At 40.0% G+C, this 11330-nt stretch overlaps 2 protein-coding genes across 6 annotated transcripts in view; both read right to left on the bottom strand.

Annotated features, from left to right (window-relative positions):
• Positions 1–1820, bottom strand: part of VXN (vexin) — a 31993-nt gene extending 30173 nt beyond the window's left edge. The window contains exon 1 of the mRNA XM_077808980.1: positions 1751–1820. The gene's annotated coding sequence lies outside the window, so the exon portion shown is untranslated. The remainder of the gene's footprint in view (positions 1–1750) is intronic.
• A 150-nt stretch (positions 1821–1970) lies between these two features.
• The window catches only part of ADHFE1 (alcohol dehydrogenase iron containing 1), a 37781-nt gene continuing 28421 nt past the window's right edge, over positions 1971–11330 (bottom strand). For 4 of the 5 annotated variants that reach the window (XM_077810197.1, XM_077810198.1, XM_077810195.1 and 1 more), the window contains 2 exons: positions 6133–6251; positions 1971–2057 (listed from right to left, as the gene is read on the bottom strand). In XM_077810197.1, coding sequence (XP_077666323.1) covers positions 2048–2057; positions 6133–6251 — 129 coding nt within the window. In that variant the 3' untranslated portion in view covers positions 1971–2047. Of the gene's footprint in view, positions 2058–6132; positions 6252–11330 lie in introns of those variants that run through there. The other variant, XR_013345135.1, reaches the window with a different exon arrangement.

An 11330-nucleotide genomic window follows, 5' to 3' on the forward strand; every position in this document is an offset into this window, starting at 1 on the left:
TGGGTTTTTTGCTGGAAAAGAACAGTTAAGTGTCATCTATTGTCTATTGAAACGTGCCCAACAGTAACAAAAAGAAAAATAGTAACAAGTGCATGGTGCAAGAATAATAGCATAGATGGATGTGGGAAAAGACGCTAGCCAATACCACTTACTAATGAGTCAGTGCTAGTCTGACAGTCTGCTTCTTTCTCTAGATAAATGAACATGCTAAAAAAAAGTAAGAAGCTGAAAAACAGTCTTATCTTATGCCTATAATGGCTTACAAGAAAGCCTTTCAAAATTATAAGGAAAGCCTCCCAACTTAAAGATTTGTGAGTATATGACAGGTTTATAAAGTGAGTATTTAAATTTGCAGGTGTTATGGGTCTTTCCCCAAATGTGAGTAAGAAAGTTATTTAGAAATTTTAAAACCATTCTGAACTTCCTAGTCGGCAACAAGAAGCCGGGCAGGATAGGGCAGAAAAGCTACGATTTTAAAGGAAAATTCAAATTGAAATACAAAGAAAATGCAAACAGAATCCCAACAAAAGCTTCAGAGCATCAGACACAATAGTTACATAAAGATATTGCAGGGTTCTAGAGAAAAGCCACTGGTTGGATCACCTAAGAAAGAAAGAGGTATAAACAGCTAATCAATGCGTTTACAAATTATAGTCCCAATCATGCAAAACCTGTACGAAGAAGTCCATATGATTACTCATTGTAAGAAGCGCTATGTAACTGCAGGTTCAGATTCCTAATAATCCATCCCAGCAACGTCCACATCATTGAGTTTCGAGTTAGTTTTAGCAAAGCTAGGACTCCAGTCCTGCATGCCCCTGTGAGCAGAAATCCCGAGGAGTTTTGTACATGAAAACCTTGCAGGATCAGGGCCTGCACTGATAACTGACTAAAGGCATTTAAAAAAAATCACCAAAAAGTGTGATACATTCAACTAATACTGTACTAACAATCCAGTACAATGCTGTTGGAAAACAAATGCTCATTAAATCTTCTAGACTTGTTTTGTCATTTTTTTAAAACAGCTCGATCTCTATTGATCCAGTAACTTCTTTTTCCCAGTCAGCAGGAAATCAGGATAATTTTGGCACCTACTGGACACTTTTTTTGCACTATTCTGCTTTACCAAAGCTTAAATAACATTGAGTATTGGCTCATAATGTGGATGGCACCATTTTTTAGGACAGTTGGAAATGAGGTTCCTGCATCTGTGCAGTTGGAGCTATTTGGCATGACGACATATTGGGCCCCGTACCACACGGCTGTAAAATGCACCGCGTGGCTACCCAGGCAAAGATTACTAAAGGCCACATATTGCTCTCCCATAGACAAACCCAAAAGATGATGCAACATGAACTGAAACCGCGCCAGCTTTGAACTTACTGACTGCCCTGGCTGCCTTCCCCTTAGAGTGCAGGATTCCACAGCCACGTGCTGGAGGATGGGCATGTGGCCTTTGGGATGAGCAGATATGTTGGGAGTACAGAGGAGAGGCCATTCTCATGGGCCTCCCGTCTACCTGGCTGTCCAGTCTCCCCTTCCCACAGGGTAGAATGACTTGGAAGGGAGCTCAGCTTCACCACGTTGTGGTCCAACCTTTTCCGTCCCCGTCAGCCCATACTGAGGATATGATGCTGTACATATCAGGAGAGGAGGGCTGCATGCAGCAAGGAGTGGGAAGCGCTAGGGAACCTAAATCCCACATCAGTGAGCCTGCTGCCAATTTACCCCCTTCTTCTAAGTGTCTCACTTGGATCACACACGTCCATATTTCCTCAAATGTGTCCACATGCGACTGCCTCTTTCCTGCCCTGCACAGCTGCAAATAAGGGAACAGGCATACATTTTAGCATAGTATAAATAAAAAGCTAACTATAGAAAATAAACAATGGAACTGATACTTCCTGCCACTTGGCTGCCTGCACCTACCACGTCACCTTATTTGTGCCCATGCATGTCCTCCTGTTGCAGCTGCATGCCGCACAATGCCATGCAGGATCAAGAACTGTGTCTTTGTAGGACTTCAAAGCCTGTTTTCCCCTTTTGTTTATGTTCTACTGTTAAAATGAGACAAATTTAATACAAGGGTGTGAAAAATACCACTGAGAATGTCACTAACCATTGGCGTCAGCACTTAGATACCACAGTAACAGGCACGTTATAAAATACCTACTCTGGCGAGATGCATTACATGTACAAAAGAGAGTTTCCTACTAAGGCCACCATTCTGTCCTTAATTGTGGTGTCTGAATAGTGCAACACAGATGCTATGGGAGATCACACAGTGTTATCAAACCCCTGCAATACCTAGGCACAACTGGCTGAATTTAAGACAGATTGGTGGAGAATCTCCTTGTCTTTGGAACGTTAGCCTCTTATGGTAGTTTTTGCATAGTTTGTATGTAAATGCCATACAACATACTGCCATCAACCTTGGGGGAATTCCCATTGATGTTAGTGAACCTACACTCTGTTCTGAAAGGACTGAGATGGTTATTTGATTTCTTCGCTGATTCAGTCATTAGCCTCTCTCCTGATACTGCCAATAAAGGTGTCAAAGATCTTACTACTTTAAGTATGTGATTTGTTTCTAGGAATCTGATTAAAGTAAATCTCCTCAGAGAAAGATTTGTTAATGCTGCAAATACATACCAAGGAGGATTTCCAAGATCATAATCTGGGTGTGAGTCAGTCCCTTTCAAATCTCCTAGCCCCCAAGATTATTGATTTACAAGGAGCTGATGATCCTTACTTATCATTTTCTTCTGACCCATTCATCATTAAACTTAAAATGCTCATCCTTATTTTCCCCCCTGTGGTAATCCAGTCAGTTACTCTGTAAACCCTACTGCAACTATTTTACACCTGTCAACTGTGATCCAAATTAAATGAAAGTAAACTGTAGCAAAACATTCCTAATCATGCAAACAGACATGAAACAACCATGTCAATAACTTGGGTGAACACTGAAAATGCTTGGTCAGTGCACTGCGAGTCAACAGCCAAACAGCGGGATGGGTGGTTTAACTTGCATGCACCAATGCCAAATGGATTCTCTCTTCTTGCAGAAGAAGCATCACTAAAGGTTTAATCTTGCACCATTGCAGTCAAGGAGAGTTTTGCCCTCGACATTAATTGGTGCTGTATCAGGTAATAAAAGAAAACTATTTGGTACAGATCAGTAAATTGCTCCTGGCTTCACCACCATTATTACCAAACCCTTCGAACCCTTGGATACATATTAAATATTTAGGGTCAGACACTCAAGCTGTGAAAATTCCTCACATATCTGTGTGTGCATACTACTTGATTGTACAAATGCCTCATTTGTATATCAGATATTCGCATGCATGTTATGCACATGCAAGTACATGCTCACCTTGCTTTGAAAATATCTCACTTACTGTTAGTGCTATATTTTGTCAATTGCATCATTGTATATAGCCTTGTTAATTACATCACAAGGGTAGGGCTTATACATTATATATAAAAGGAGTGCTTATGAAATGTGCCAGATTGACAGCACCAGAAAGTGACCTTGGGGGGCAAGTCTAAGATGGTGGAATGAGCTCTCACATGATCTAAGAACCGCCTCAAACTCATCATTTTCCAATCAAAATGCAAAGCCATTTCTTTGACCTTGCCTTCAAACATCAACACACACACAGCACAGGCCACATAAAATAGTTTTTTAAAAAATGTGCACTAAATTTTCCCTTTGGAGAGAAAAAGGGAGACATGAGAGAAAGAATCACATGTGAGAAATGCTAGTCAGGTTACTTTGTGCATTTCTGGAAGGTGCTCAGCTACTAGGATGTTGAGGATGTTAAAAGAACTGAATAGAAATTTCTCTGTTTATCCACAGAACAAACACAGATTTATACTTATGCTTCCATCACACTATGGAAGGACCTGTTGCTTTAATTTAGCTGGAATAAAGTCACACAGAGTCAAATGTGTTAATGAGATGCTGTCACTGTCCTATATCAAACAAAGACAAACAAGGTTTGGTATACAGAGACATCAGTCTGCATAGTACCACGGCAAACACATTAGGAAATTCATGTCAAAGGTTAGAAATGTATTGATTGAAACTCACAAAAGGAGAGGAATCAAAATGAAGCAAAGAGCACTGAAGCTGAAATTGAGTGATTATACAAAACAATCAATCAATACCTAACAAAGTCCCTTTTTGGAGATGGTGAATATTCGTTATAGTCTCTTATTCAGTCAAACAGTTCTTGGTGAGGAAAAAAGGGTGAGTTCTGTTGTTCAATTCTGAGTCATTTTCCTGACTGGAACAAATTGATAAATTAAACAGTAATAAGTCATCAGGACCGGATGGCATTCACCCAAGAGTTCTGAAGAAACTCAGATGTGAAATTGCAAAACTACTAACTGTAGTCTGTAACCATCATTCAAATCAGCTTCGGTACCAGATGACTGGAGAATAGCTAATGTGATGCCAATTTTTTTAAAAGGCTCCAGAGGCGATCCTGGCAATTACAGGCCGGTAAGCCTGACTTCAGTATCAGGCAAATTGGTTGAAACTATAGTAAAGAACAGAATTATCAGACACCTGGATGAACATGATTTGTTGGGGAAAAGTCAACATGGTTTTTGTAATGGAAAAATCAAAATTTTGCATGGGAAATCATGCCTCATCAATCTATTAGAATTCTTTGAGGGGATCAACAAGCATGTGGACAAGAGTGATCGAGTGGATATAGCGTACTTAGGTATTCAGAAAGCCTTTGACAAGGTCCCTCACCAAAGGCTCTTAAGCAAAATAAGCTGTCATGGGATAAGAGGTAAGGTCTTCTCATGGCTCAGTAACTGGTTAAAAGATAGGAATAAATGGTCAGTTTTCAGAATGGAGAGAGAGAGGTAAATACTGGTGTCCCACAGGGGTCAGCACTAGGACCAGTACTGTTTAACATAGAATCATAGAAATGGAAGGGACCTTGAGAGGTCATCTAGTCCAGTCCCCTGCACTCATGGCAGGACTATGTATAATCTAGACCATTCCTGACAGGTGTTTGTCTAACCTGCTCTTAAAAATCTCCAATGATGGAGATTTCATAACTTCCTTAGGCAATTTATTGCAGTGCTTAACTACCCTGACCGTTAGGAAATTTTTCCTAATGTCCAACCGAAACCTCCCTTGCTACAATTTAAGCCCATGCTTTGCATATTCATAAATGATCTGGAAAATGGGGTAAATAGTGAGGTGGAAAAATATGCAGATGATACAAAATTACTCAAGATAGTTAACTCCAAAGCAGACTGCAAAGAGTTACAAAGGGATTTCACAAAACTGGGTGACTGGGCAACAAAATGGCAGATGAAATTCAATGTTGATAAATGCAAAGTAATGCAAATTGAAAACATAATCCCAACTATACATATACAATAATGGGGTCTAAATTAGCTGTTATCCCTCAAGAAAGAGATCTTGGAGTTATGTGGATAGTTCTCTGAAAACATTCACTCAATGTGCAGTGACAGTCAAAAAAGCGAACAGAATGTTGGGAATCATTAGGAAAGGGATAGATAATAAGACAGAAAATATCATATTGCCTCTATATAAATCCATGGTACACCCACATCTTGAACACTGCATGCAGATCTGGTCACCCCATGTGAAAAAAGATATATTGGAATTGGAAAAGGTACAGAAAAGGGCAACAAAACTGATTAGGAGTATGGAACAGCTTCCATATGAGGAGAGATTAAAAAGACAGACTTTTCAGCTTGGAAAAGAGACAACTAAGTGGGGATATGATAGAGTTCTATAAAATCATGACTGGCGTGGAGAAAGTAAATAATGAAGTGTTATTTACTCCTTCTCATAACACAAGAATGAGGGGTTACTAAATAAAATTAATAGCAGGTTTAAAACCAACAAAAGGAAGTATTTCTTCACATAACACACAGTCAACCTGTGGAACTCCTTGCCAGAGGATGTTGTGAAGGCCAAGACTATGACAGGGTTCAAAAAGGAACTAGATAAGTTCATGGAGGATAGGTTCATTGATGACTATTAGCCAGGATGGGCAGGGATGGTGTCCCTAGCCTCTGTTTGCCAGAAGCTGGGAATGGGCGACAGGGGATGGATCACTTGGTGATTACCTGTTCTGTTCATTCCCTCTGAAGCACTGGGCATTGGCCACTGTTGGAAGACAGGATACTTGGCTAGATGGACCTCTGATCTGACGCAGTATGGCCTTTCTTATGTTCTGATGTTCCTGCTTTAGATAAAACAGACAGAGAGATGGGAGATAAGAGATATGATAGTAAGGATGGAGGAAATCCAGTTTTTGTTGGGGTGGCTGGTCAGTCACAGACAGATGTTTTAGGCTGGAAGAAGAGCCATGAGAGCCATGTTTCTCTGGTTAGTTTGGTCAGGTCCTTCTCCTTCACTAGTCCTTCTCAGGCTGAGCAGAGCTGGATGGGCTGTCTCATCTCACCATGCTGGTGCTGTGCAGCACAAAAGCCAAGAGAGAGAGAGATTGGACAGGAGGAAGTTAGTGCGGGAATGGAAAAGAGCACACCAGGGAGGGGAAGACAGAGCAGGATCCCTTATGTATCTGGCTGGCGTTCGTGCTGGTGCAGTAATGATGTCCAAGCATCCCCACTGGAGTAGCAAGGTCTGATGTCACTATAACAATTCTACCTGAAGTGTTGGTAAAAAGGTTTTTTTGTCTTTCCCAAAGTCTCTTCCATCAGGGTGCCCAAAAAGGGCAATGTGTGGAATGGTCCATCCTCTCATTATTTTGCTCATCAATTAGGCCTAATTTCTGAAGCACCAATTTTGGTCCATTAATTTCTGGTCCCCTACTCCTCTGTTTACCAGTCATAGTCTTAACACAATCCTTGAGTGGTATTAATAAACCCTTTAAATGAGGTCAGTCTTCTTACATCTTTTCCTTACACAATTTTATAACACAGTTCACTGCGACCATTCATAAACCTTTACCCACCTTTCATGGGTTAGGCTAATAATTAAAGTAGGCCTCCTAGGCTCCATTTATTACAACAGACTACCTCAAAGGGAGAGTGACCCTGTTTCCATTGAAGACAATGGCATAATTCCATTGGTTTTAATGGTGTAGAAGGAAGGAAGTTCAGTCTCTGTACCCATTTATTCCTTGACCTCTCTCCTAGACTAGCCATAAGGGCACCAAATGTGAAGACCGCGTTTATGATACAGAGTCCTGTCTGCTGGGAACTGGACTAAGATCACCAACCCACTGCACATAGGCTACTCAGAAGCCATGGTGGTCATTGGAGACCTAGATAGGATCTGTGCTAGTGACCTTGGGGTGAAAAACAGCTTTGTTTGTCATTACTAGTGCATCCAGTCCCTTGGCTAGGGTAGGATTTCTAATCTAAACAAGCATTAATCTTTCCTAAGGTGAAAAAGATCAGAAAAGCAAAATTTGCTATATGTTGTCATTTTGTTTTTATGGAAGAAAAAGCAGCTTTTTGCCTAATATCTATTTAAAACATACATCCATATTTTCAGTGATGATTTATTCTTTGTCCAGCTTTCATTTGAGAAGAGATAATAAAGTCTACACAAAGAGTAAACCCCCTACAGCTGTGTCCACAGCAACATTAACAATGCCACACAATGGCGTCTTTTAATTGCATAGAAACAAGTGACACCACCGCATAATGGTGCAGCAATGTATTGGGGCCTTTGACAATCAATCTTTTAAATGTGTTATCCATTTGATTGCAGATGTAAATCAGCATCTCGGTGTTAAATAGCTGCGGTAATTTACAGCTTTATGGTCAAACATTTATATAAAGCATCCTACTAAAAGCACAAAACTATAACTGATACATCATGTAGGTGGCTAAATGAAAATTACCAAAGGTCAGAGTGTAAAAGTTAAGGTTCCAATCTGTACTGCATATTCTGTTTATATTCCAATATATATTTTATGACTCAAAAATATTGTATTAAGCTAAACCTTTAACCAGAAAACAGGAACAGAACTATGACATAGGTCTGTTACACTGGTGTAACTCTATTGATTTCAATGGAAGTTAATACAAGGCCTTAATACATTTGCACCAGTGTAACTGAGAGCAGAATCAGGCGCTATGTCTTTACAATGTACCCGCATGAACCCTGCTCCTGGAACTTTAACTTTTGCACTTTCCAATTTTTTTTCAATTTATTTTTAACTGTGCAACCTTAATGTTGCATGAACAGTTTTTGCCTTTAATTTCCACATTTAGCGAAAGAATGGGAAAAACCTGCAGCTCTCTAATATTCCATTTAGAGTTGGTCAGAAGATAAGTATATTTTGAGATTCTTAAATAAAAATTCCCATTTTTTGAGAAAACAAAACCAATTTTTTTCAGCTTCCATTTTTGAAAACAATCTTTTTTTCATTTTTCCCCTCCAAAAAGATACAAAATGTTGACACTGCTCCTCAGATTTCTATGAAAATTGAAAAAGGTAATTTTTCCTCAAAAAGTTTTGAATAATATTTTTTGACTCTCTCTCCTATTAGTCTGAAAATGATTCCATTTAGACTTTGAAATTAACACAACATTGAGATGAATGGGATCATGGAAGATTGGCTCTTAGCTTTTTTATTGTTATAATTTGGCTGTAAAAATTTTTTTACCAGTTTATATTGTGATGGCCATTACAACAGGATTTTTTTTTTTAATGGAAGTTTAGAACATACAGAATAGAGAAAATTGACAGGAAACGTTTGTTTCTAGCCAACTGCAGTTTTTCTCCTGTTATTGCAGTTTTTTAAAAATGGTCTTGTGTTTCATTGGGACATTTAGGACAAAGTTTTCAAAACGTGGCTTCTTCTTAGTCACATGCACAACTGTGTGGGAGGATCCACTGCATACCCTGGCACATAAGTGATAAAATAGGCACACACAAACTTTTGTGTGAGCAAAGTGAGTCTAAATGAATCACTGTACAACATATGCATTCTTAGGGAATAGTCTGCAAAAATTGCAAGTGCAAATTGAGGCCAGATTGTCTGGAGCCAAATATTCAGAGAGTGTCAATCTCATTCCCACTAAGCGTCCCTGCAGCAGCAGACTCTGTTCCTGCCACAGTGGAATTAGTTTCTTCGCAAGAGCACGTGCAGTGACATGGCAAAGGGGCAGAGTGTCATCTGGCTTTCCTAAAAATCACAAAAGCTCATAAGGGATTTTTCAGTTGTTCATCATTTTTTTCATTTTATTTTTAAACCTTTTTACCAAAATCAAGTGACTGGACTAGCCCTGAGCAAGGCCTATGTCCTTGCTTAATTTCATCTTTCAGAAGTTTTTGCTATAGCTCTATTTTTAAAATAGCATGGTTAATATTACCTAATCATATGTCCCTTATGGGACAGCTGCATTTGTTCTCTGCCCCATGATTCAAAAATTGTAGAATGGACTTTGCTCAAACTTAATTAAAAAAAAGCATTTCTGCCAGCAACTTCACTTTGAAAGCGTCCAGCCTCAGTCAGGGTGATTTGGGAAAATAAAGAGCGGGGGATGGGGAGATGTGGTAATGGAAACTATCGAGTGCCCCCTGATTCAGGTTTGATAGTTTTAGTTTAATAGAATCTTCTCCTTAAAAATGTACAGTCCTGAGTCAGGAAAGCCTCTAGGCATTTTCTTAAGTACATCCCTATTCAGGACAGCATTACTTTGCTTAACTGTAAGCACATGCTTAAGTGCAGCCCCAAACAGGTCCTGACTTAGGGCCTACTATTGGACAGTGTTACCTCAGGCACAATTCATTTGTAAGTCCAACATTAGGATTTTTAACTAGTATTGCTTTGTACTGAATGGGGCTTAGATGCTTAGAGAGAGGCACCATACAAATAGGTTAACTAAATACATCATAAAAATAGAAGATGGCTTAGCAAATGTCAGGTTCCATAAAAGCTCTGTTTCACAGACAGGATAGTCACCTGCAGACCAGAACCAATATTAGTTATAATCACATTTTACAAAGTTAAAAAGAGTGTTCAGATTGCAAAATCAAGCATGCAAGCAGGTGCATAGTGCCTATGAAGTATACAATATCTGTTTGCACCTAACCATATTTTATGGGTTGTATTAAGGGATGCTTCAAATGCATCTGTCCTGTACAAGCATCTGGGTATGCAGCAGAAAGGGTAGAGGACATATACTGCTCCCTCCGCACGCTGTCAGCGCACGTCATGGCAGAAAGGGACCCATCTCCTCTTGAACCGCTGCCAGAGCCTGTCAGTGCTTGAGGAGTTAAGGAGTTTGATTTGATTTTCTTTTATTCATTCAATAGTGTTTGTAAGTTTATGTTTTTGCCATTTGTTTTCTGCCTTTGTTTGCTTTGTTTTGTAGCTGACCTAAGTTTACTTCCCTCTAGGAGCCAGGAATGGGCTGAGTCCATTAGGAAGACATACCTTTTGGTTCTTCAGTATCCTGCAGCAAGTTGTTCCTGCCTCCTGCCCCACCTAACGTAGCAAGGCCCCAGTGGTTTTATTGCTCGTTGGGCAGGAGAAACGAGGGGGATGGCGATGATATACATAACTGCTGGAGCACAATGGGGATGTACATAGATTTAGTTGGGGGAGTGGTTACTTAGCCTTGCTATGTGTCTTATAATTAACATCTGCCCCTTCCTTTGTTTTTCAGATCTGCGGAATGTGAGAAATGACTCAGCACCAGGCCAGATGCTAACAGTCCCCATTAAAGTAAATATGCTGTGGTGACTAAGCGCAGGTCTACGCTACCGCTTACGTCAATTTAACTTCTCGCTCAGGGGTGTGAAAAAGCCCCCTCCCCCAAGTGATGCAAGTTTTGCGCTGTCTACACCAGCACTATGTCAGTGGGAGACGCCCTCCCATCAACATAGCTTATGCTTCTCGCCCAGGAGGAGTAATTATGCTGACAGGAGAGTACTCTCTCATCATAGCATGTTGTCATAAATATAAAGGGAAGGGTAAACACCTTTAAAATCCCTCCTGGCCAGAGGAAAAACCCTTTCACCTGTAAAGGATTAAGAAGCTAAGATAACCTCGCTGGCACCTGACCAAAATGACCAATGAGGAGACAAGATACTTTCAAAGCTGGAGGGGGGGAGAAACAAAGGGTCTGTGTCTGTCTGTGATGCTTTTGCTGGGGACAGAACAGGAATGGAGTCTTAGAACTTAGTAAGTAATCTAGCTAGATATGCGTTAGATTCTGTTTTTTTTAAATGGCTGAGAAAGTAAGCTGTGCTGAATGGAATGGATATTCCAGTTTCTGTGTCTTTTTGTAACTTAAGGTTTTGCCTAGAGGGATTCTCTATGTTTTGAATCTAATTACCA

This window comes from Eretmochelys imbricata, chromosome 2 (assembly GCF_965152235.1).
Source record: "Eretmochelys imbricata isolate rEreImb1 chromosome 2, rEreImb1.hap1, whole genome shotgun sequence".
NCBI lineage: Eukaryota > Metazoa > Chordata > Testudines > Cheloniidae > Eretmochelys > Eretmochelys imbricata.